The sequence below is a fragment of the Ursus arctos genome, unplaced genomic scaffold, assembly GCF_023065955.2.
Source record: "Ursus arctos isolate Adak ecotype North America unplaced genomic scaffold, UrsArc2.0 scaffold_21, whole genome shotgun sequence".
NCBI lineage: Eukaryota > Metazoa > Chordata > Mammalia > Carnivora > Ursidae > Ursus > Ursus arctos.
In genome coordinates, this window is record NW_026622886.1 from 50,558,517 (window position 1) to 50,584,010 (window position 25,494).

Below are 25,494 nucleotides of genomic sequence, written 5' to 3' on the forward strand. Positions count from 1 at the left end.
CTTTTCTTTTTTAGCTGGTCTTTCTAAACAGGGTCCAGACCATTTTATTCCTAGTACACCAGGGTTAAGGTTTTCCCTCGGATACTTCCAGCCTCCAAAGTGATTGCATTAGTCAAAATTCTTGACAATGACAGAAGCTGTCTGGATGATGAAACAGAATAATTGATTAACAAAATATAGAGGGATGAGGACCATGCTAGAGGCTAAGCTTCTAGGAGTAACTTCCAAACCTGACCTGGTCAGCCGAGGAAAACCTTGGGGCTGCCACCAGGGCCCAGATGTCCCTTCTATGCCAGAAACTTGCTGTTGCAGCCTTCCCCGTGGAAGAGTGCTGCTCCTTGCCTCTTGTGGGCACCAGCTACTTAGTCAGGCATGGGTGCATGTATTGGTGGAACTAGGTCACATACCTGGAGGGCTGGGGAGAGTTCTCAGCTGCTCAGAGGGAGATGGTTTCTCTGCCCACCAGACTTCTAAAGAGGAGAATTCTCCAAATGTTGAAAGAGGGTCAAATGCTAGGTGGCCGAAATGTCCTCTCCAGGATGGCCCGAGGGCTTCACCCAGTCTGAGGTGCTGGTGAAGGAGGTATGGGACCAAGCTGATGGTACACACTGGGAGGGCAACAGGGAATCCAGGGAGATCCTCTTGTGTGGTTGGACATCCTTTCACCCGTTATGGATGATGTCAGAAATCAAGGGTGGAGAAAGGCAGGGAAGAATATTTAAGTATTTATGTGGAATATTTCAAGTGGCGGAATAACTCTCTCCTCTAAAAAGCCCCAAAGCTTAAGACTTCAGTGTGTTTCTGGGAAAAAAATTAGATCAAAGAGCCAGGCAAACTCATTCATGGGCGCTGGGTAGGTCACTGAGTTGGTGTCAGTTTCATAGACATTTGCCTTCATGACTGACACAGACTTCTCACGATTGGTATAGGGACAGCAATCACCTTTCTCAGGGATCCAGAACAATCTAGAAGAGCATCTTCTAGAACATAAGTTCTAGAACATACATGTTCTTCCTTGTGAGCAGCATTCCCTTCCAGTCTATCTTGTCCTCATAACCCATGCTCCGATAGTGAGTCTGGGGTGTGGGACAGGAAGTACGATACAGATTTATCTCTGTTTTAATTCCAACACTTTCTGCCAGGAAGCCTTATTTCTTTGAGAGGCTGCATGGTTTCTGTTCAGCTGGGGTTTAAATCCAGCACCTGAAGGAGGAGGAGGAGTCAGTGAGTGAAGAGCCATTCCCTGAGTCCCTTCAGGGTGAGGAGACCTGCCTCTTCACCATGTGGTGCAGGGCCCCCGCCACCTCCTTGTTCCGAAGGGTATAGATGATGGGGTTGAGCATGGGTGTGATGACTGTGTAGAAGAGGCTGAGGATGCGGTTCATGGTGACAGAGGAGCCCGCCCGGGGCCGGATGTAGGTGATGCTGGCTGTTCCAAAGAAGAGGAAGACCACGAGCAGGTGGGAGGAGCAGGTGGAGAAGACCTTGCGGCGGCTCTGGGTGGAGGCCATTGCCAGGATGGCACCCAGGATGCGGGCATACGAGGCGACGATCAGAGAGAAGGGGACCATGATGAAGACCACAGTGGCTGTCACCACAGAGATTTCACTCTCGCGCTTCCCAGTACTGGCCAGCCTCAGTACTGGCAGGATGTCACAGAGGAAGTGCGGGATGATGGGGTGGCTGGGGAAAGGCAGAGTGAAGATGAGGGAGGAATGGGTGGTGGCTGTGATGATACCCATGAGCCAGGAGACAGCCACCATGACCATGCAGGCCCGCCAGCTCATGAGGGTGGAATAGTGCAGGGGCCGGCAGATCGCAGCATAGCGGTCATAGGCCATGGCTGTGAGCAGGCAGCACTCTGAAATGCCCAGGACAATGAAGACATACATCTGGGCTACACAGCCCTGGAAGGAGATGGCTTGGGGGTGTGGGGAGGCCAGGTCAGCCAGGGTCCTGGGCACAATATCCGTGGTGTACAGGAGCTCCACCACCGAGAGGTGACGCAGGAAGAAGTACATGGGGGAGTGCAAGGCCGGGCTGGCCTGTGTGAGGAGGATGATTATAGAGTTACCCAGCAAGGTGACCAGGTAGACCAGAAGCACCACCCAGAACAAGGGTCCCTGCAGGGCCCTGAGATCAGAGAATCCTAGAAGGAGAAATTCAGGCAGAGTCTGATTTTCCTCAGCCATCACTTTAGCCGGAACCTACAGCACAACCAAGGAAGAGACATTTATATAGAAAAAAGCAGCATTTCTGTAGTTCAGTAAAGCACTTTTCATACAGTCCCTCTGGAATCAACTGAGAGAGTTAGGGTTTCTACTTTATGGATGAGGCCATTTTGTCTTGGAGGAGGTAAATAATTTGCCTGAAGTAATACCAAGGGAGTTGCAGGCCTGGGACTCGAACTTAGGTTTCTTGACTCCAAATTCACTGCGTTTCCACACTGTTCCCAATGCTCTGAGTCCTGGTGCAGGGCCTAATTCCCAGGGGGAGAGACCCCAGCCCTGTACTTTGGGTCTTTCTTTGGAGTGGAGATGGAGCAGTGCTGTGCCCTAAGCCCCTTTGTATTTCCTGGACTGAAACCCCAGCCTGAAAGAGACGATGAAGCATGTGCATTGTAGACTCAGCCAGCGACCGTCCTAAGCTGGTGTCTGATGATCACCATGGCGGGCTGTGGCTTTAGAATGCCATGCGATGATGGCATTGGGATAATACTGCCCAATTGTGTCATGCTTTGGGATTCTATTAAGCCCCTTTTCACAGATTACTGGGTTTCAGCCTGTGCCCATGAAGGGAGTGGGCCAGGGCCTGCCCACACTGTATTTGGCTCCCTCTTGTCTGGGTCCCTGTCTGAGCTTCACCAGCTACTCTGTTTTAGCATGCTCTGAACTCCCACGCATTTCCACAGAGTGCGCCCCTGCAGAGAATGTTTCGGTGCATTCTATTAAAATCCTGCTCATCCTTCAATCTCAACTCAAATTCCACCTCCCCTATGGCAGCTTCTCTGCTCCTCATGGGCAGAAATGATCACCCATGGCATTTCAGGATTATAAGTGTCCTTAAAGTTCATATACTTCAGTATGGCTGCGGGCTTATCAACATCTTTGAGGGGTGCTGGGCAGTGTCTGTGGGCACATCTACAGCGATGGGGAGCTGACCTTCTTCGGAGGTAGCCCTCTGACTTTGGCTTCCTCTGCTTGTAGGACGAGTCTTTCATTATATTCGCCTTGGCTAAATTCTTAGTGTTTTACAGAATGTGTCACCCCTCTAGCTCCAGACGGCTCTGCCCGCACTTGAAGAAAGCACCTTCCTCTGTGTTCTTGTGAGTCATTCGTTGTGCCTGGGTCCCAGCACCTTTTAGTGCAGTCTCCACAGTAAGATCCTGCAGGACAGTTGGGGTGGTAGTGGGGGGCTGTGTGTTTTAACAGCTACTGGTGCTTCCCAAGTGCCTGGTCCCTGCCAGGCACCACGCCAAAGGGCTTAACATTCTTGAAATCACTGGATCTTCACAATCACACTGTGACACAGAAACCTTTTCTTTTTCCATTTTACAGATGAGCAAACGGAAGCCCAGACAGCATTAGTAACTTTCTCAAAGTCACACATCGAGTAACAGAGGGCGTTTGGTCTTAAATCTAGCTCCACCTAACACTGGAGTCTGTGCTTTTAATCAGTTCTCTATGGTCTTAGAGGCGAGTTTAACCACGGGGACAACTAGCAGGAGATCTTGCACATGCCAAGTGCTCAGCTGAATATTTCTTAGGTAAATGAATGCATCCTGCTTATAAAGATAGGGGAACTGATGAACAAAAAGATGAAGTAATCTCAAGTTAGGCAGCCAGTGAGACAGACAGGACACTGGGCCCAAGTCTTGTAGAAGTCTGGGTTCCTAACATTTGCAGGGTCTTATCACCCACATTCACCCCACACATGAGATTAGCGCAGGATCTTCATGGTTAGGCAGGAAGGTCTCACACTTTCTGCCTAGTGCTCATAGACCTAACCTTCCTCCCACCCCCACTTTCTCTGCTTACTGTATGTTTTTGCCTTACATCATTTACTCTACAGTTTATACTTAGAGAGTACCGTGTGCTGGGCACTGTGCACCATCTCGGGGGCCTTCATAACAGCTCTAGTGCTCGCTGTTATTTCATCATTGCAGAGAACGAACCAGAGCTCCGAGAGTTTAAATTACCGACCCAAGATCACAGGATTAGTGAGTGGCAGAATCAGAACAGTAACTTAGAGCCTGAAGTTTCAACCATCATGCCTACGTATCTCCAGGGAGGCCAACAGCCCTACCCTACACCTCTGGGAGATAAATTCTATCTATTGGGTTTGGACAGAAGTAGTATTTGAGTCCATTGTCCTCTTCTCTCCTGTTTATAACGCTTCAGATGCTCACACCATTAACAATAATGTGTGGAATCGATCTTGTTATTTTCAAATTTAAAAGATGTTATTTTTGCAATTAAAATACTTAAGAAATATTTGGAGTAAAGTCGTTTATGATTTCCCCACCTGAGTTAAGTTCTTTTCTTTCTTGTATATTACCCTCAAGTCTTTGTCCCACTGCAAACCCATTTTACCTGCTTGTAATCATAGTGTATATACAAATTTGTCTTTATCCTTTCCTTTTTTTTTAAAGTTTTTATTTATTTAAGTAATCTCTACACCCAACGTGGGGCTTGAATCCACGACCCGGGATCAGGAGTTGTGTGCTCTTCTGACTGAGCCTGCCAGGTGCCCCTCTTCCCTTTCCTTTTTAAGTTTGCTTGAAGCATTTTGCTGTGTGATCTTGGTCTTTTTTTTTTTTTTTAATTTTATTTATTAATTTTTGTGAGAGAGAGAGTACGAGTAGGGGACAGAGGGAGAAGCAGGCTCCTTGCTGAGCAGGGAGCCCGACGGAGGGCTTGATCCCAGCACCCTGGGATCATAACCCGAGCTGGAGGCAGATGCTTAACCGACTGAGCCACCCAGGCGCCCTTCTGAGTAATCTTATTCAAAATTCTTTAGTAGTCTGTTGGATTTCTCCACTACCATTTAACCAACACTTCTCATACTCTTGCAACTTAAATATTTCCATTGGTTGTATTTGTTCTTTTAGATAATGATGTAAACAATATCTTTGTGTATGTCTCATTTTGTTTTTGTTGACTGATTCCCTTAGGAAAAATTTCTAAAAGTGGTAATTGGCTAAGGGTATGGACATTTTTATGGGTTTTGCCGTGTAATATGTACTTTTGGATTTCCCTTAACTGAACACAAGTGGTGATGCCAGCCTTCCTTCCCTGAGTAAAGCTGGGATTCTTCTTCATCCTGTCTGTCCTCAGCAAGCCTCTCCCACCATCCCCTCCTCATCTTTGCCACACCGTGAGCATCTCTTTACCCCAGTCCTCTAATTACTTTTCACACCGAGATGTCATCTGTGAAGGGAGAGAGGTAAGTTTCTCCTTTCTTAACTTATCCTCTCTCTTCTCTGCTCTATTCCCAGCTCCATCTTCCCTGTCTGCACTCTGCCTCGGATAATTCCCTTCTTAACTTCACTTATATCCCGCACATCCTGATACAGTTGGGACAATCTTCAGAGACACACTGGTCCTGAGGCCGCTCTTATCTTCTTCAAAATCTCCCACAGAGGAACAGAGAGAAAGAGAGAACTTTTGGGTCATAGAGAGGAGCTGAGGGTCTCTCTCTCTCTCTCTTTTTTTTTTTTTTAAAGATTTTTATTTATTTATCAGAGAGAATGACAGAGAGAGAGAGAGAGAGAGATAAAGAGAGCACAAGCAGGGAGGGACAGAGGGAGAGAAGGAAGCAGACTCCCTGCTGAGCAGGGGCTCAATCCCAGGACCCTGAGATCATGACCTGAGCTGAAGACAGATGCTTAACTGACTGAGCCACCCAGATGCCCTTCTTCTTTTTCTTTCTTTAAAATTGTTTTTAATTGTGGTAAAAAGCACATAACATAAAATTTACCATCTTAACCACTTTTTAGTGTATGGTTTAGTAATGTTAAGTATATTCACATTGTTGTGCAATGAATCTCCAGAACTTTTTCATCTTGCAAAACTAAAACTCTATACCCATCAAACAGCTTTGCATTTTCCCCTCCCCGAGACTCTTTTGGAAACCGAACCTCTCACCCCAACCCCTTCAGTAAGTCTTAGTGACGTAGGCAGGTGGATAGATCAATCAGGTAAGTGGCATGTGGATGGAACAACAGATAACTTGTGCATAACTGGCTAGATGGACAGAAGATGAAGGGACAGAGGTGTGGCTGGCTGGCTGCATGACTGCTCAGCCTAGAGAGCCCTGAGTACAGGAGGTGAGGCTCTCAGAAGGGGACAGGAATTGATAGCAGCTCTTGAGGGGTAGATTTGCCATCTTGGGGGCAAGGGAGCTGGGATTTTGGAGCCCAGTGAAAGATATGGGAAATGGGGGGAGGACTGCCTTTATTAAGTCAGGGAGATCGTGGGGAGCATAGCCAGACATCTTATCTTTGTTCTTTCAGGCTTTTTCTTTTGCCTGCAACATTATCAATGGGACCTGCACGTGTGTGTGTGTGTGTGTGTGTGTGTGTGTGTGTGTGTTAGGGAGGATATGGGGCAGCAAAGGAGGATGTGAGCAGCTCCATCTGTGGGCTCTGAGATGGGGACCGTGAACAGGAACCTGAGAAAGAATGCCCACCTGATTTACATATCACTTGTGAGCCCACAGACCTGCACACCCTCGCTGCCCACTGCCTCATTTCCACCTCTTCACTGTACACACCTCATCACACACACAAAGGTTTGCGTAGTCTGAGAATATACACACTTGCCCTGCTATATTATATGCAGTTTTATCTGAGAGAAATTGTTCAGGCCCCTCCCTCCTTCTCATTCCTTCTCCCTGTCCAGCCAGCCTGGTGGCCCCTGAATCACACCTTTGCAAACACGATGGTAAAGATTTGGGAAACTTCAGCTGGATTCTTTTCTCCTGTGCCCAGCTACAGGTGTTGGCTCCCAACCCACAGAGAGAGGCTTTAAGGTCCTCAGTTCCTCTTCCCTTTCTACCCTTGGCAGGGTCTAGCCTTGTCAGGGAAGGGCCAAGGCTGCCCAGCACCGTGTGGGGGCACTTACCTGGGGGAGACAGAAAAGGTCACCCAGCCAGGGTAGTGGTTGCTGGGCTCAGGCTTGGGCTCTGCTCTTCCCTGCCCTCTTGGAAGTCTCAGCCTCTGTGGTGCCCACAGTTATTCTCCAGCTGCAGTTGTGTCTTCACTCCCTTGGGACCCTAAGAGGCCCTGACTCTTGGCGTTTCCCTAGGTGACTCTGAGCTGAGGTAGTATCATGGGCCAGGTGATTCTGCCTGGGTCCCCAGTGCCTACTGTATCATCTCATCTCTCCTTGATGTCATTTCTCTTGGCCAACCTGTGTCCTTTTCCCTTTCCTCACACCTTGCTCCCTCTCCTGTCTAACTTTCGCCTCCTCACTCATTTAGGGTCTCCTTGGGCACAGATAGCATGAGATTTGAGGGTTTCCCTCTGATATGTCTAGACTCTCACAATGGGTAATTCATTATCTGCATGATATCTTGGTTCCCAGTTAAATGTAGATAATTCCGGAAACATGATTTAGTCACATTGATCTCCATTCTTAGTTTGTTTTTTAGATGGAAAGTGTTTCAGTGAAGACATTGCCTGTCTGGTTACCCAGGGTTTCACGGCAGGGAGATCAGGGTTTCTATCAATCTCCAGGTCCCTAGTGTTAACGCAGACATTCTTAGTGGTGCTGTTAAACAGAGAGTAAGCCTTCTGAATGTTTTCAGTGTGGCAAGGGTGGCGAAGTTCGGGGGTAGAACAGGGGTATTACCTGGAGTAGCGAGGGCCGTTCTCTCAACTCCTGATGCCTTCTAGTGCACACTGGCTTCTTTTCCACTTCTTATCTCCCGTTTTCTGCATTTGTCCCTACAACTCCACTGAATCTCTCTTACTAAGACCACCAACAACCCTGTGTTGTCATTCCACTGGGTAATTTTCAGTCTTCATCTCAACCTCTCAGTGGTATTTGGTCCCTTCTCCTTCTGAAAACATTTTCTTTTTTAACTTCTGTGACTCCCAAACACACGTTTGGTGCTGGCTTCTCCTTGTATATACAGCTGATTGTCCCCCTTTAGTTGTCTTTGAGCATATCAGACTTACTGTGGCTCAGGTAGAACTCTTGCTCCTCTCCAGAGCTTCCTCACCCCAGCATGGGACCTGTTCCCACCCAGTTGCTCAAATCAAATATCTAGCCCTCCATTTTATTTTATTTTTTTTTTTTAAGATTTTATTTTTATTTATTCGACAGAGATAGAGACAGCCAGCAAGAGAGGGAACACAAGCAGGGGGAGTGGGAGAGGAAGAAGCAGGCTCATAGCGGAGGAGCCTGATGTGGGGCTCGATCCCCTAACGCCGGGATCACGCCCTGAGCCGAAGGCAGACACCCAACCGCTGTGCCACCCAGGCGCCCCTAGCCCTCCATTTTAATTCATTTGTTTTAACACTCCACATTCAACTTCTCGTAACTCCTGTCAGTTTTGCCTCCACAGTGTAATCCCAATCAGCCATCATCTCCATAGGTAGGATCTTAGTCCCTCAAATTGTCCCTCCCTAGGGCCATTACTGTGCTCCAACTTGTCTCCACTCAGCCGGTGTGATTTTTTCAAGTGTAAATCAGATGATATCATTCCTCTTCCTTAAACCCTCTAGTAACTCAATAATTTCTGTTTGGGTAGAATAAACTGCAAACTCCTTCCCTTGATTTATGACCTTAATGATCTGGTTCCTGTGTATTAAGCATGTCTTTTTATTCTGATGTTCTGCCATCTGGAGCCTTCCTGACTCTAGGTAGACTGCCCCTCCCAGGGTCAGCTAATTCCTAGAGATTAACAAATGGCTAACTTCTAAGTGTGCCTTTCATGTGCAAACCAACAATCTCGACTGTACCCTCAGCCACCACCTTTTTGGGTTCCAATACTCTGGGCCAAAATATTCCTGGGACCTAATCATCCCAGGGTCAGGTAACCAGACAACTAGAGACAGCCCCTAAACCGAACTGGCTGAAATTATCCAAACTAGCTAAACCTAAACTTGCCTAGTCTGCTTACCCTGCCTTGCCTATTCCTTCCCATGAAAATCACAGCACAGGCTCTAGTCCATATGACCTTTCACTCCCTCTGCCTCCTGACGCACCCCAGTGCTTCTCCCTCTGGCTGTGGATGGTGCAGCGAACCCCTCCTCTTGCGAGCTGTGAGTAACAAACTATCTCTTCAGTGGGAATTGTCTTCTGATCTGTTGCCCTCTTCCTAGTTGGAAAATAATGATGAAACCTACATTTTACCACACCCTGCTGTTGTTTTCCTTCCACTGTGCTCTGGCCACGCTAGCCTTTGTTCTCTTCCTTAAACATACTTCGGGTTCTTTGCATTTGCTGTTCCCTCTGTCCAGAGGCTTTGCCCTACATCTTCCATGGGTGCCTTCTCATTATTCCAGTCTCAGCCCAACTTTCATCTCTTAGAAAGAGATTAGACTAGAGATTGTAGCACCACACCCCGATCGTCCTGTTTCATATTCTTTACGGCATGTATGTCAGGCAGAACTGTAATATTTGTTGTTTTGGTTTGTCTGGGTGTTTTGTGTATGACTCCCCCACTGGAAAGTATGATGTGCACAGGCAGGGACTGTTTCATTCATAGCTGTTGCTTCAGACCTTGGAAGAGGAGCGGGTTGGTAGCTTTGCAGAGACGCTCTGACAGGTGTTAACTGATGACTCACTCAATTCCATTTCAACTCTTTCATAGCATAACAACTCTTTCTGTCTCCTGGTGTCTAAAGAGCTAAAGATGACAGTTCTCAAACCCCCTTACAGTTCTTGTTTATCTGAGAATTTCTTTTTTTTTTTTTTAAAGAGTTTATTTATTTATTCGACAGAGATAGAGACAGCCAGCGAGAGAGGGAACACAAGCAGGGGGAGCGGGAGAGGAAGAAGCAGGCTCATAGCGGAGGAGCCTGATGTGGGGCTCGATCCCATAACGCCGGGACCACGCCCTGAGCCGAAGGCAGACGCCCAACCGCTGTGCCACCCAGGCGCCCCATCTGAGAATTTCTTAGTTTCAATTTAAATTTTTTAAAAATTTGAGTATAGTTGACACCCAGCATTACATTAGCTTCAGGTGCACAGCGTAGTGATTCAACATCTCTATGTTATGCTCTGCTCACCAGAAGCGTGGCTGCCATCTGTCACCACACAACGCTATTATGATACCATCGACTGTACTCCCCATGCTGTACCTTTCATCCCTGTGACTTACTCATTCCATAACCAGAAGTCTGTACCTCCCATTCCCCTTCACCTATTTATTGTCCGTCTCCCCAGTGCTGCCGCCCCTGGCCAACACATATGCTATGCCCAAGCGGGGCAGGTTTCTAAGGCTGCCACCCTCCCTGTCCTCAAGGCCAGGTAGGCACATTCGCTTTTCCATTGGTCCTATTGTGTAACCACTGTTATTGTCCCCCCCACAGTCATCGTCCCCCTCCTCCGTGTAGCCACAGTCATCATCCCCCCCTCCGTTGGTCTAGAGGACCGTATAGGACTCATAGAAGCCTTACTAAATTCACTCAGCAAGCCTTAAATGATAGCCAGCAAAACATGTCTTTACTGAGCACTGAAATGCCTCTGGTGAGAAAAGCTGTGCTTCAAGATGGAATGGCCTTGGGCGTTATTACCGCCTCAAAAAGAGGCACCTGTGCCGTTATCCAAACGGAACGTGTGTGTTCATGAGTCTGCTGATGGACCGTCTTTATGAAATCACACCAGGACCCAAATAAATGTCCTGAGTGATCTAACCTCCCACCTAAGGGGCTAAATAAATCAGTGAGTGGTTCAGATTATGGGACTTTTGGTGGAAAAAAACGGTCCTTTATTTTGGGACTCATCCTGTGAATCTTGGGTGTTTTCTGGCACGTAGCTGTAGGGCTGCTGCGTACTGTCTCCCAGGCTCCGGGCAGCCACCAAACGCCACACCTCCGCGGAGTAAAACCCTCTGCCGTCTGCTCAGCGCGTATTGCAGAAGAGGGAGAGCGGGGCACGCGAGAGCGTAAGAGCCGGTGCCCCCGCTCGGAGTGCGGGAGGAGGTCGTCGGGAGGACGTGACCGCTGGATGACCCCAGAGCTGCGTCTGCGCAGTCGCGGGCTCCTGATCCGCCCCTGTCCTTTGAAGGTGCGTTAATCGGCCGGTGGGAGCCATTTTCAAGGACGTCACCTCGAGAGCGTGAGGTGTCGTTGAGACCTTCTGATGGTGCGCTGTCCTGAACTGGGTTGAGTCCACACCCACTCTTACGGTTCTGATGGGCCGGGGCCGAGACGGTGGCGCGTGGCGGCCGCTCCAGACGAGCCTGTGAGTGAGTTCGCTCGCTTGTTCAGCCCGCCGCTTGCCAACCTGGACTGGCTGCCCCTTCCTCCGGCTTCTCTGTGCTCCGCGGGCCGGGCCCGGTTCATGAACCCCCAGCTCAGAGGTCCCCCTGCCCGGCGGGAGCCAGGCCTCCCCGTCCTGGGGTGGGGCCCGGGGGGGGGGGGGAGTTCGGTGGTGCCCGCCGCTGCGCTCGGGTCCGCTGCGCTCGGGTCCGGGCCTAACGACGGGGAAGCTGGGTGCCTGCCCTTGAGGCGGCGTTGCTGCGTCCCTCAGAGCGGCTCCCTAGGGAGGGGTTTGCACTGCGGCTCTTTGTGTGTCTGGAAACTACGCGGACGAGTCCAGAAGAGACGGATGGACAGACTGTTGCCGGACTGATGGGCCTGTAAAGGGCTGGATGACCAGCCACGGGGGCAGAGCACGGGTGGGTGGCCGTGTGGTGGCCGGATTACTGCGTGGCCAGGGGCCCTGCGAAGGCAGGACGTGACGCTCTTGGAGGGGATGACGTAGAACGAGGCTCCTGGCGGTAGGTTGGCCGCACGGAGGCAGAGGACCTCCGGTTGGATGTCAACAGGAACCCGTTTGGAATTTGGAACAAGGAAAGACAATCTTTAATGAAGCTTGGGACCTGAGAAAGAATGTCTTAAGTTTACCATGTGTCACTGGCTCTGGGAGCACAGCTTGTTTTGTGTGTGCTGTCTGTGCTGGGAGGGAGATGTGGTCCGACGGCGGGTGTAGATGTGCCCTGTGCAGCTGGAGTGCGATGGGCCGGTGGGTGTCTGCCCTGTAGCTGGGGTGTGGTATGTGGAAGACACTGTCTACAGATTGCTCTCTGGACTGTCTTCTTCAGCCTGATGCACAGGGTCCATCTGAGGATGGCTGGGAGTGTCTTCACTCTCTTTTGAATTAGAGCTCCTGCTTCTTAGATCCAGTGTCTTTTTCTTTCTGAGTTTGGGTGGAGTACATTCTCCCGTAGCTCAAGGAGCTATTGGGGGGTGCATAGGAAATACAGTTTTTGGGACTTTGCACATCTGAACATTCTTTATCCTAACCTTGTGCTCAATTGAGAATTGGCGGGGTATAGTAGCCTAGATGTGATTAATTAATTAATTTCTTTAAAAAAGAATTTTGAAGGTATTATTCCATTATATTCAAGATGCCAGTGCTATTGTTGAGACAGCTGAATCCTTACATGGGCATCTCCTCTTTACGATCGATAATTCGTTCACGAGAAACGGGTGTTCTGGGTGAAAATGCTACTTGGGAACCTATTTCTCATCATTTCAAGTGGGAACAAATATTATGTGATAGTGTCAATCCTAAGCCTCCAGTTTCCTAAAAGATAAAGACAGTAAAATGTAACCGAACTATAACACACAATAACATGCTATCACGTTAGGTTGTAAAATGCTTAAAAAATCACCCCTCCCATCCCTTAATATGGTTGTTCACAGATAGCTGCCTTGTATGGAACAGAAACCCTCTTCTGGCCAGCAACAGCCAGCATGCACATTCTTTTTCATGATGCTCATTTCAGATCATCTCTGTGTAACCCAAGGCTTTTACCACAGTGTTCTGCTAAAGTGCTTGGAGTTTTAGCAATGTAAATAGAAAGCTTTCTTCCATAAACACTAGCTGTAAATAGAAAGCTTTCTTACATGAATACTAGCTGGGAATGGTGCAATTGTTAAAATGTTTCCAATGCATCGTTTTAAACTCTTTAAAATTACTTTTTAACAGGGACCCTTGGGTGGCTCAGTTGGTTAAATGTCTGTCTTCAGTTCAGGTCATGATCCTAGGGTCCTGGGATTGATCCCCATGTGGGGCTCTGCTTCCTGCTTGGTGGGGAGCCTGCCTGCCACTCCCCCTGCCCCTGCTTGTGCTCTCTTGCTCATTCTGTCCTTCTCTCTCTCAAATAAATAAATAAAATCTTTAAAAAATGACTTTTTAACAAAGACAAACAGGAGTTTCTTGTCGCTTTTCAGCTTAGAAGCTGCTGCAAACCGGGGTGCCTGGCCTGGGTGGCTCGGTTGGTTGGGCATCTGCCTTTGGCTCGGGACATGATCCCAGGGTCCTGGGATAGAGCCCCTCATTGGGCTCCCTGCTCAGCTGGGGGTCTGCTTCTGCCTCTACCCCTCGGCCTGCATGTGCTCTTTCTCTCTCTGTCAAATAAATAAAATCTTAAAAAAAAAAAAAGCTACTGCAAATCTCTCTCTCTCCCTTCCCCCTTATCTCTCTCCACCCAGTCTGTCAGAGCACATTCATACATTCGTCTTCTAAACAGAAGTTTCAAAAAAAATTTTTTTTTCACATCTTTACAAATAAAATTTTATGCCTCTATAAAGTGTTTTAAAAATTTATACTTGGGAGGAAATTTCCAAGTAGAAAGTAATTTTGCAGAACCCATGCTTTGAATACCTGAAAATGTATTTGAAAATAGCAGTTTCAAGGTCAGGGTTTCTGTCTCACTTCTTTCTTCCTATTTTCCCCATTTCCTTCCTTTCTTCCCTTTTATTTCCCCCTTTTCTTTCTCCCTCTCTTCCTTTTCCTCTCTCTCTCCCAGTCTCCAGTCCCCCACCCCTAGAAGGTCCTGTCTCATCTAGAATAAGTACAGACATGATTGTGCACATATTAAAGCAGAAAGAAAAGCTGGAGCAGTTCAGAGCTCCACCCTCTTCTTCCCCGAATAGAAAGAGTTGGTACCTATTATTAGAAAGGGAGGAAGAGAAAACTCCCAAGTCACTGTTTTTCCCTATTTGAGCTATGCGGCAAGAGCAGACAGCAGATGTATACTCAAGTCTGACTATTTTCTTTAAGGATATTACTTTGGTCTTTTAATTTTTATTGAGAGCCCTTAGACTGCTATTGGGAATTAATATCTAAGCAGAATTCCATAATCTGTGAGGACTCCGCTTTAGTGTTCTAAACAAAAATATTTATGTTCTCAGTCCTGGTAGATTAGGAGAACTACTCAACCATTTAAAAAATCTTTCCCATTAATACCAGCATGCTACTTAAATTCATAAAATTTTCATAGATAGGCATCTCTCTAGATCTGGTATTTTCTTTGATTAAAGTTAAAATAAAAATACATTTAACTAAGCCCTAAAATAAAAATCCCCATAATTCTTAACCTTAACAGACTAGAAAAAATTACTCAACAATTAAAAAAATCATCCTACTAATACCACCATATTGTTTAAATTTCTAAATTCCCTATGGGCAGACATCTCCCTAGATCTGACTTGTTAATCTTTAATAATTAAAGCAAGGTACTGAAAATGCCTAGATGAGTTTATTAACTCCATAAACACAGGTTTTTGTTTTTTTTTTTTTTAAAGATTTTATTTATTTATTCGACAGAGATAGAGACAGCCAGCGAGAGAGGGAACACAAGCAGGGGGAGTGGGAGAGGAAGAAGCAGGCTCGTAGTGGAAGAGCCTGATGTGGGGCTCGATCCCATAACGCCGGGATCACGCCCTGAGCCGAAGGCAGATGCTTAACCACTGAGCCACCCAGGCGCCCCCATAAACACAGGTTTTAATTAATTTTTACTAAATTAATTTTTAACCAAATTACACATGAAAGTATCTGCATCGCAGGGAGAGTGCCCTTCAAATCACGGCTATTAAAAGGAGCAGGCATTAAGAACAGTAAAAAGTAGCTCACAATGCCTTACTTAACCTGATCACACCCATATGGGACATAGCAGTGATAAAAATTAAGCCATGAATGAAAGTTTGACCAAGTTATATTCGTTAGGGTTGGTCAATTTTGTGCCACCCATAGTTGACATGGCTGTTTAGATCATCCCTGGAACAATGATTCCATTGTTTGAGAACTTCAATAGTTTTCTAAACTGTGCTGTGTGACATTGTAAAAATAGAAAATCCTACCAGAGGGAGCCATTTCCCTGGATTGTCTCTGGTTCCCTGCCTCGAGAATCTGTTTCTTCAGCAGGTACATGTTTTAAGTGGCGTTCTGGGTCTTCAATCTCTCTCCCCATTTCTCAGGTCTGGTGTAGGGGGACCTCACAAAATAATTACCTTCACGTCCTAATAACTTCAAAGCGGAAGATGGAATGAATTTATGAGGTACTTATACAATGTGCTGGTGCTCGAGATGAGAACAAAATGTGTGCATGCAGTGTGTTTGTCTGCTTTGGACTTGGCTCATAAATTGTGTCTTTACTAGGTTTGGAGAAAGGAAAGGGATACATTCAATTAAGACTGATTCAGCCTGAGAAGTGAGTGAATCAGCACATCGTCTTCCTGTCTGCTGTTTCCCACAGCTTCTGAGAAATAGAGACATAGCCTGGGGAGATCTGGGCCTCTCTCTTGTAGACCATGGCCTTCATGTGAGAATTTTATTCTCTGAGGACAGAATTCCTGGAAAAGGGTGTCCTAGAAATGCTTCTGACAAGAGTGTGGGGACTTGAGGCTCCAGGTGGTTTCTGAGCTTTCTGGGAAACTTTAAAACCTCATTTCACACAGAGAATGTTCAAATCAGGCTCCTTGGGATAAGACTTTCAAAGTCTAAGTGAAATAAGTCAAGCAGTGAAAGACAATTATCCTATGGTTTCTCTCATCTATGGAACATAAGAACTAGGAAGATCGGTAGGAGAAGAAAGGGATAAAGAAAGGGGGGTAATCAGAAGGGGGAATGAAGCATGAGAGACTATGGACTCTGAGAAACAAACTGAGGGCTTCAGAGGGGAGGGGGGTGGGGGAATGGGATAGGCTGGTGATGGGTAGTAAGGAGGGCACATATTGCATGGTGCACTGGGTGTTATACGCAACTAATGAATCATCGAACTTTACATCAAAAACCAGGGATGTACTGTATGGTGAATAACATAATATAATAAAAATATTATTATGAAAAAAAAGAGAAGACTTTCAAAGTCTATTGGGGCAACATACTTACTTACTTTAGGGGCCGGATTACCTGTGAGGAGGACATGGAATGCCCCAGAAGAAAAGTAAATAATTTTGCCTCAGTATGCCGTCTGTTTAGGACCTATCTCCTGGTAACTTTCTCTGGCCTGTGACTATAGATGAGAGGAGATGGAGTTCTCTTTCCTGACCTGACCAAGCCAACTTGAACTTACTTCTTAATCTTGGATCCTTAACCAGGACACAGTATGTGTTTACCATGTATACTTACTTTTGTTTGGTGTACTGGTTAATTTTTGTTGAATAATAAACCACTCAAATACTTAGTGACTTAAAACAACCACATTTATTTAGTTCATGATTCTGTGGGTTGGCAACTTGGGCTGGGCTCATATGGGTGATTCTTCTCTTGGTTTTTAATGGGCTGTTTCATGCATCCCCAGTTGGCTGCTGGTCACCTTGGCAGGGTGTGTGTGTGTGTGTGTGTGTATGAGTATTATCAGTAAAGGTGATGGTTGGCAAAGAGACCTTGGGTCTTTTATCATCTAGAGGATAGCCCAGACTTGTTCACATGGCAGTCAGAGGGTTTCAAGGGCTTTTTGAATTTCTGTTTGCAGTGTGTTTGCTACTGTCACAATGTCTGAAGCAAGCCAAATGGCCAAACCCAGGGTCCATGTGGGAGGGTACTACCAAAGAGAGTGGCTGAAGGGAAGCAAAGAATGTGAGACCATCTCTTGCAGTCTCTGATAGTCGGTCATATTTGACATGTGGCCTCTGTGCAGAGTGTTAAAATACAGGGGTCGAGTGAAACTGAGAACCATTTTGAGGGAGCAGGGGTGGATGGCAGATTGCAAGGAAGAGTCAGTGATGACTTCAAGATGTCTAGTCCCAAAGAGTGAAGGGCTGGTGGTGCCACAGATATAAGTGGGCATGATTTGGAGCTAGTTTGGGAAACCAATCCCCCTCAGAAGAGGAGGTATTTCTGCATCCCTATTACCTCAAGAGAAGCAGCATGGTGGAAGCAAGAGTACAAAGGCAGTAGGGACTCACTTCTGGGGTGAAGGACCAGCTCTAAGGGTTTGGGGGGGGTAAGAAAGGGGCTGGAAGCATCAAGTGTTTTCTACTGCAGACTGTTTTTTAGAAGAGGAAGCCAAGGCCAAGAGAGATGAAGTATCTTGTTCAAGGCCACCTCACTAGAAACTAGGAGAAGTAGGATCCAAGCCTGCTTAGCTTGAGAGTTTGTGTTCTTTTTAACGCCCCATGCCCCGTGTCGTGTCTTTTGAGGTAACAGAGATACAGAGATCCCTCCTCCTCTGAGAGAAGGGCAAGGATGAGAAAGCGGATGCGGGGCCAGAGATACGCCGAGATGAAGGGAGAGGGTGTTTTTGAGCTTAGGCTGCACAGCTTCATCCTCTCCTGAAAAGTTGGGGATAAGCTTGCCAAGGAGAAAAAAGTGGGAAGGGGCAGGGATCATATGATTCAAGAGCGAAATATTATCTTGCGGGGACATTTGCCAGGGATTTCAGAGGTGAGGAAATGGAGTTCTGAGCAGCCGTGAAGGCCAGGTTTGAAGGGAGAGGCATGAAGCCCCATCAGGTCAGATCTGAAGGCCTCGTGTTTCTTCGGGATCATGCTATCTTGGAAGCAGAGGAAGAGAAGGCTGACATTGGGGTGAAAGGGCTGGGCGTGAGGGGCATGGGGAAAGGTTGGGAGGGTGAGTGTGGCCTAAGTGCTGGAAGTCTATCAGTGGTGCCTGTGATGGTGTAGCTGGAGTCTGAGGAAGTCTGATGGTGTGTGCAACTCAGATTTCCCCTCCATGTCAGAACCTGTCTTCCTGGACTTTCAGAGCTGCCTCCCCACTCAGAGGAGCATTTAGACACTGCTGTGTTTTTGAGTGGTCCCCGTTCAGACTCTTGCCCCAGTCACCCTCCTATCCCGTCCTCACGCACTGAAATAAAGTTCTCAGATACCACTCTGAGCGGCCGTGCAGGGCTGCCTCTGCAAGGGAGAGCAGCAGCAGCTGAATCCTGCACATAGCTTTTATTTTGTTTGTTACCAGAAAAGCAAGGACAGATGCCTCCAAGCGTGGGAAAGGAGTACCAAGGGATGGCAAATATCCTGAAGCTGTAAAGTAGGCCTGCACCCTCCCCGGCGCGCCGGCACGCAGGGAGGCAGTCATGGGATAAGGGAAGAGCCAGATGTTTGGGCTAGCAGTCACCAGGTGCAGAAAGGGGGGACTGATTACATTCTTTCATAGCTCCTAACCTATGCCGTATCCCTGGGGATCGCGGGATCCTGCTCCTACCGGGCCATTGTGTTCAATAGCCCGAGAGCAGAAACGCTGCTGACGTTTCACCTGCTTTCACAGTCACACCCTGGGGCTTACAACGTATTTTCTAAGAATAACTCCACTTCTCCTTCTTCTTTCCCTCCATCCCTGGTCTCTCAGGGAGCGTTGGTTTTGTCCCACAGGCGTATTCCTACCAACAACCAAGTGAGTGAACTCGGAAGCACATGCCCCCTCTATCATGCCTTCAGAGGAGGCCACAGCCCTGGTTGACAGCTTGACTACAACCTCATGAATCACCTTGAACTCGAGTTATCCAGCTATCAGCCAGATTCTGGCCCCCTGAAACTATGAGATAATAGTTGTTTGTTGTTTTAAGCCATTGGGTTTTGTGGGTAACTCATGAAGTGGCAATAGGCAATCAGTAGAGATTTTGGTACCTGGAAGTGAGGTGCTGCCATAACAAATAGCTGAAATATGGGGTGGCTTTGGGACGAGGAAATGGGTGGAAGCTGGAAAAGCTTTAAGAGGACTATTCAGAAAAGCTTAACCTTGAGAATACTTTTTGTAGAATTCTTGGACTCTGGGGAGGACAGTCGCTTTTCCCTGGAAAGTGCCTCCTTAGGGCTGTCACTTATTTTGGAGCCAAGCCATTTTCCCGATCAGGTCTTTCACTACTTGCTTAACTTGTTGGTTCCTGAGAGTATAGATGAAGGGATTCAAGAGGGGGGCAATAATTGTATTGATTAGAGACACTCCTTTGTTGAAATCAACCCCCTTGCCTGGGGAGGGCTTGACATACATGAAGAAGCAGCTCCCATAGCACATGGTGACCACAATGATGTGGGAGGAACAGGTAGAGAAGGCTTTCTTTCTCTCCTGGACAGACGGGATCCTGACAATTGTCCGGATGATCTGGACATAGGATACGGTGATCAGCACCAGAGTGCTGACCAGAGCCACCATGGCCAGGGTAAAGTCCACCGTCTCCAGCACCTGTGGCCCGCTGCATACCACCTCCATTAGAGGTGTATAGTCACAGAAGAAGTGGTTGATGTGGCTGTCACAGAATGGAAGCTGACTGGTCAGGATGACAGGCACGATGATGAAGGAGAATCCTGCCAGCCAGCAGGTGAGGATGAGCTGTGCGCAGACTCTGTTGCTCATGAGGATGGGGTAGCGGAGGGGCTGGCAGATGGCGATGTACCGGTCATAGGCCATGGCTGTGAGAAGGAGGAATTCTGTAGCCCCCAGGAAGATGTGGAAAAAGTCCTGAATGATGCAGCCAGCAAAACTGATGGTCTTGGTCCCTGTAGCAATGTTGAGCAACATCTTGGGCACTATGACGGTCTGGAACCAAATTTCTAGGCAGGATAGATTCCGGAGGAAGAAGTACATCGGGGTTTGCAGGCGGGTGTCCAGGAAGGTCAGGCTGATGACAACCAGGTTTCCAGAGACAGTCACAAGGTAGGCAAGCAACAGGAGCAGGAAAACTGCCACCTGAAGCTCTTTGGTGTCTGTCAGGCCTTGGAGGAAGAACTCAGTCACTGTGGTCCGATTGGCCATAGTGGATCTCAGCCCTTTCCGGAAACGTGCCAGCTTGGGTGGATAGGAGCATCAGAAATTAGGATGAAGAAGAGGAAAATTTCTCTCAAAGTCCATCATTCCTTTACCTGTCCACTGTCTGTCTGTGGATTCAGGGAAGCAGAGCAGAAGCTTCTGGGGCTTTTCCCTAGTCAGAAAAGTCACCTCTTTCAGAATCTTTGAGAAATTATTGAATGTCAGTGACTTTCCCCTCTCCCTTCCTTCCTTCCCTTCCTCTTTTCTTTCTTTTATTCTTGGCTTTTATTTCCTCTGAGAAAGTCTACAAAGAATTCTCTGCTGTTCCCCCAGTTCTCCTTAGAACCGGCAGACACCCATTCATCTTCCAAGATCTAGCCTAAGTGTGACCTCTTCTATGCGGCCTTTCCCGGAAGCCCTACGCTGAGTCACCTGCTCTCTCCCAGCCCTGGTAGCACATGGTTTGTGCCTCTCTTATATTTCTGTAGAGTCAATGATGTGTGAGAGAGTTTGTCTTCCCCACCAGACCACAAACACCTCGAGCTCAGGGACTGTTTTTTGTTCATCTGTGTATCTCAGCACTTACCTTTCCTTCCTCAGTAGATGGACTGGCCTTCTCAGATCTGTATTCACAACAAAATCTTCTACTTCCAAAAGCATGGATCACATATGGAGCATGTATTTTGGAATAAGAAGCGTTTTTCACTCGACCTTGCTGTTTGCTTATCTTGAACCCTTATTAAAATTTGTCTGGGGCTGCCTGGCTGACGCAGTTGGTTAAATGTCCAACTTTTGGTTTCAACTCAGGTCATGATCTCAGGGTCTCAGGTCGTTTTCAGGCTCTGCACTCAGCTCTGCACTCTGCTTCAGATTCTCTCTCCCTCTCCCTCTGCCCCTTCTCCCTGCTCCCCACTCTCTGAAATCAATGAGTCAATCAATCAATCTTAAAAAAATGATTTCTGATGTTTGCATCTGGATTGTAAATTACTTGAAGAGAGGGAGTGTTTTGTTTATTTTCACTCATACTCCTTTCCTCCCCTACCAGCTTTATTGAGGCATAATTTACAAATAAAATTGTAAGATATTTAAAGTATACAATGTGATGACTTGATATATGTATACATTGTGAAAGGACTCCCCCCACACAGTTAATCAGCACATCCATCGCTTCACATAGTAACTTTGTGTGTGTGTGTGTCTGTGTGTGTCTGTGTGTGTGTGTGAGAACATTTAAGTTCTATTCTCTTAGGAAATTTCAATTATACAATATAGTATTATCAACTATGGTCACTATGTTATACATTAGACCCTCAGACCCTATTCATCTTATAACAGAAAACTTGTACCGTTTTACTAACCCCCCACCTATTTCCACCACCGTCCAGCCCATGGTAACCACTGTTCTACTCTGTTTCCATGAATTTAACTTTTTAAAACTTGTACCGTTTTACTAACCCCCCACCTATTTCCACCACCGTCCAGCCCATGGTAACCACCGTTCTACTCTGTTTCCATGAATTTAACTTTTTATTTAATCTCTACATGTAAAAGATATCGTACACTATTTGTCTTTCTCTGTCTGGCTTATTTCACTTAGCATAATGGCCTCCAGATTCATTTATGCTATTGCAAATGGCAGGACTTCCTTCTTTTTTGAGGCTGAATAATATTTCATTATATATCTATATCTATGTCACATTTTCTTTATCCGTTCATCCATCGATGGACAGCTAGGTTATTTCCATACCTTGGTTACTGCGAATAATGCTGCAGTGAACATGGGAGTACAAGTATCTCTTTGAGATAACGATTTTGCTTCCTTTGGATATATACCCAGAAGTGGGGTTGCTGAGTCATGTGGTAGTTCTGTTTTTAATTTCTTGAGGAACCTCTACACTGTTTCCCATAGCGGTTGTACCAGTTTACATTTCTGTCAATAGTACACAAGGGTTCTCTTTTCTCCACATCCTAACCAGCACTTGTTATCCCTTGTCTTTTTGATAATAGACATCCTGACAGATGCTAGGTGCATATCATTGTGGCTTTGATTTGCATTTACCGGATGATTAGTGATGTTGGCATCTTTCCATGTATTTGTTGGCCATCTGTATGTCTTCCTTGGAAAAATGTCTATTCAGGTGCTCAAACCCCTTTCTCATACTGATCCCTGACATGTGATAGTTACCTATGAAGATTGCTAGGATGGTTCTGACAAGAAATGAAATACTATGAGGCTTATTGCACCAGTTTTTGATAAGAAAGGTAAACCTCACAGAAATTAACTATTGGCCCAGGGCCATGCTGAGAATCTAAAAAAATAAGTGGAAGCCACTTGAATATTTCCTTGCCTTCATCAGATTCTCTGAGGCTTTCAAACATATTATATTATGAGTAGAAAAGGGATTTTTCTCTGGGGAAGTCTGTGGAATTCTTATGAGGGATTTTTTTCTCACTCCTTTTCATTTGAGACCAATGGCCCAAGACCCCTTTGGCCCCTTTCACTGCTCTTTAAGAGTGGGGGGCACTCACATTGTGGGGTGTGCCAGATGATTCACTGGAGTATTGGAAGGAGATATGAGAGCCTCCTATAGTTACATTGTATTTCATAAGATCTAAGGTACAATTCAGTGTGAGTCACACTGTTATTTTATGTGCCCTTAAGAAAAAAATGCTACCCCAACTGCCTCATGCTAAAATGATCGTAAGATGCCTCTCAGTTTCATAGATGTTGAAATGAATGTCTTGAAGTTGATAAACTGTGGAATTTATTTTTAGCTCTATAAAAATTCTGTTTCTCCGGAAAAATGTTGCTAAGACCACTGTCTAAGAGCTTATCACCTATGTTTTCTCTTAGGAGTTTTATGGGTTTCAGACCTTACTCGAAACTAATATAACATTGTCAGGCAACTATACCTCATGAAAAACATATGTTCTGTGTATGTTTTAAAACACAAACTATACATTTATATATCACAATATATAAATATTTAAAAATCAATTAACACACATATGTTGGTGATACTTCCTCAACTTCATTTCAGAATTTTCACTGATGGGATGTACGATTAATAAAGTTTGGAAAATTCTTGCCTAAGGACCTGCTGCCTATCTCCCCTCCCACAGCCAGCCATTATTTGCAAAGAGGCCCATTTTCTTTTTGGAGAGGACTATCTTTTAGCTTCATTTTTAAAAAAGGTTTCTGAGCCTGTTGTTTTCTCAGAGTGAGTGCAAGGAAGCTCCCAGAAACAGTAGAGAACTTGCCTAGTGTTTTAGAAACCTTGGTCTTTGGGTTATTTTTGGGCCCTGGCAAGGGAAGCTATGATCTGCAGCAACCTTCCTTTCTGCACAATGACTGGTTATCTGAGAGGTGGCCTCAGGAACTCACCAGCCCAGGGACAACACAAGCTTGTCAGATCTCTGAGGATCTCCCAAGGAGGGAGCAGGGAGTGTGTGCAGTCTGGAAAGTCCTATGTGGTTTCATGAAAAGAGCTCATTTGCAGCAAAATGTGGAGACAACTCTGTAGAAATAGTCACAGGATTCCATTCCATAGAAATCTTTTCTTGACTCATTCTTCTTTTCTCTTTGGCCTTCTCCAACATATCTTCCCCTTCAGCAGCAACAATCCTAAAACACAGCTATCCAAGGACAAAATTCTGTTGCTTACTCAACATCTAAACCATGCAGCAGAAGGGTCAGGGAGAGTCTGAGATGGGACTGGAAGCTTCCTCCTTGTGCTGTGGTTATGGTTCCCACCTGGAATCTATGGTTCTGAGGCTTCAGGCCATGCAAGAGGGTTCTGAATGGGTTCCATTCAATGAAAAGGGACATTTGGTTTATAGACTCTTCTATTATAGACTCAGGGGATCAATTCTGGGAAAACAAGTGGTGCTTAGGGGAATTTGTAATCAGAATTCACTAATTTGCTCAGGATATAGCTGTTTTGGCCACAAACTGTAAGTGGGACAATTTGTCAAAAATCCCTGGAGAAAATGACAAAATACTTACCTAAGACCTTGTTCCTTGATGCATATTCATGTTGCTGTCAGTTATTGATACAATTCTATACAGTTTTCCATACTTATCGTGATAAATGTGCTCTTAATCCCCACCACCTATTTCACCTATCCTTCCCACCCATAACCCTCTGTTTGTTCCCTATAGTTACAAATCTGTTTATTCTGTTCATAAATATTTTCAAGAACTGATAGGTCAGAAGGCATTAAAGACAACTTTGTTATCCTCGAATGTGTGTGTAGAGTTCTTGATAGGGTAATCTATTCCCATTGGTTGCTAAGATTCGTAATTTGGAACATTCTAGTATATAAAACTGTATTACTACTTTATATTCATTATCAGCTTATGAAACAGGCATCCATGGCTTATGTTATAAACAAAAACAGAAACTTGGGGAAAAGTTAAATGAATGGAGTCATATCACAGAATTTGCCCTAATATCTAGCAAAAGTAAACATGAGGATGAAAATAAAATTACAATAGATTAATTAATTTTCAAATGATATAGTGAATTGCATTGATGGATTATTTTTATTTCATTTTAAAATTAATTAATCCTTTTGTGCCAGTACCATACTGTTTTGATTACTACAGCTTTGTGTACTTAACTAAGAACATTTTTGGAAATCTGAGTACTTGCACATACTTTAGTAATGTCCTAATGCATTGCAGAATGCTGGTTGCTGTTTGAGGTACAAGTGGAGCATCATCTGGTGTGTCCATGTGCTTTATATGTGGTAACATTGTTGAGTGGAATGATGCTTCTTGGGCATTTAAGAAACAAGCTGTATTGGACTAGTTAGGAGAGAAAATTTCCAGAACTGCAGAAAATACTGAAGAGTGAATGGTATTTTGAATAAAAGGTCTTTTATGTAAAACTGTTGCTATTTTGAATATCTGGATTTCTTTGGTGGCTAAACTAGAGGTTAGTGATGACTTTTAATTTATTACAAATTGTTGGGGAACACCATCAAGAAGACATGACCCCGGCTGGTTGACCTGTGAGCTGGATCTGATACTTGGAGGCTCCTCAGTCCCTCCTCTATTCTTATCTTTTTGAGGAGATTATACTTACTTACTTACTTAATTAAAAGAATTTATTTATTACTTGAGGGAGAGAAAGAAAGAGAGAGAGGGTGCATGAGCAGGGAGAGGGGCAGAGTCTCTGCTGAGCAGGGAGCCTGTCTCAATCCCAGGACCCTGGGATCATGACCTGAGCCAAAGGTAGACACTTAACAGACTGAGCGACTGGGTGCCCTGAAATTATACTTATTTTAAATTCTTGGCTGTTTCTGTTCCAGTAATTCT

General features: G+C 45.8%; 2 protein-coding genes across 2 annotated transcripts; both read right to left on the bottom strand.

Moving 5' to 3' along the window:
* Positions 1-1,253: 1,253 nt before the first annotated feature.
* On the bottom strand, positions 1,254-2,192 carry LOC113255927 (olfactory receptor 10P1). Its single transcript, XM_026499633.2, has one exon. The coding sequence runs from the start codon at positions 2,190-2,192 to the stop codon at positions 1,254-1,256; it is 939 nt and encodes a 312-aa protein (XP_026355418.1).
* Positions 2,193-19,241: 17,049 nt separating this feature from the next.
* LOC113255872 (olfactory receptor 2AP1-like) lies at positions 19,242-20,177 on the bottom strand. Its single transcript, XM_026499611.1, has one exon. The coding sequence runs from the start codon at positions 20,175-20,177 to the stop codon at positions 19,242-19,244; it is 936 nt and encodes a 311-aa protein (XP_026355396.1).
* Between the last annotated feature and the right edge of the window lie 5,317 nt (positions 20,178-25,494).

Bases quoted from the DNA above. Each gene is read 5' to 3' on its own strand.
- LOC113255927 (XM_026499633.2), bottom strand. From the start codon at position 2,192: ATGGCTGAGGAAAATCAGACTCTGCCTGAATTTCTCCTTCTAGGATTC.
- LOC113255872 (XM_026499611.1), bottom strand. From the start codon at position 20,177: ATGGCCAATCGGACCACAGTGACTGAGTTCTTCCTCCAAGGCCTGACA.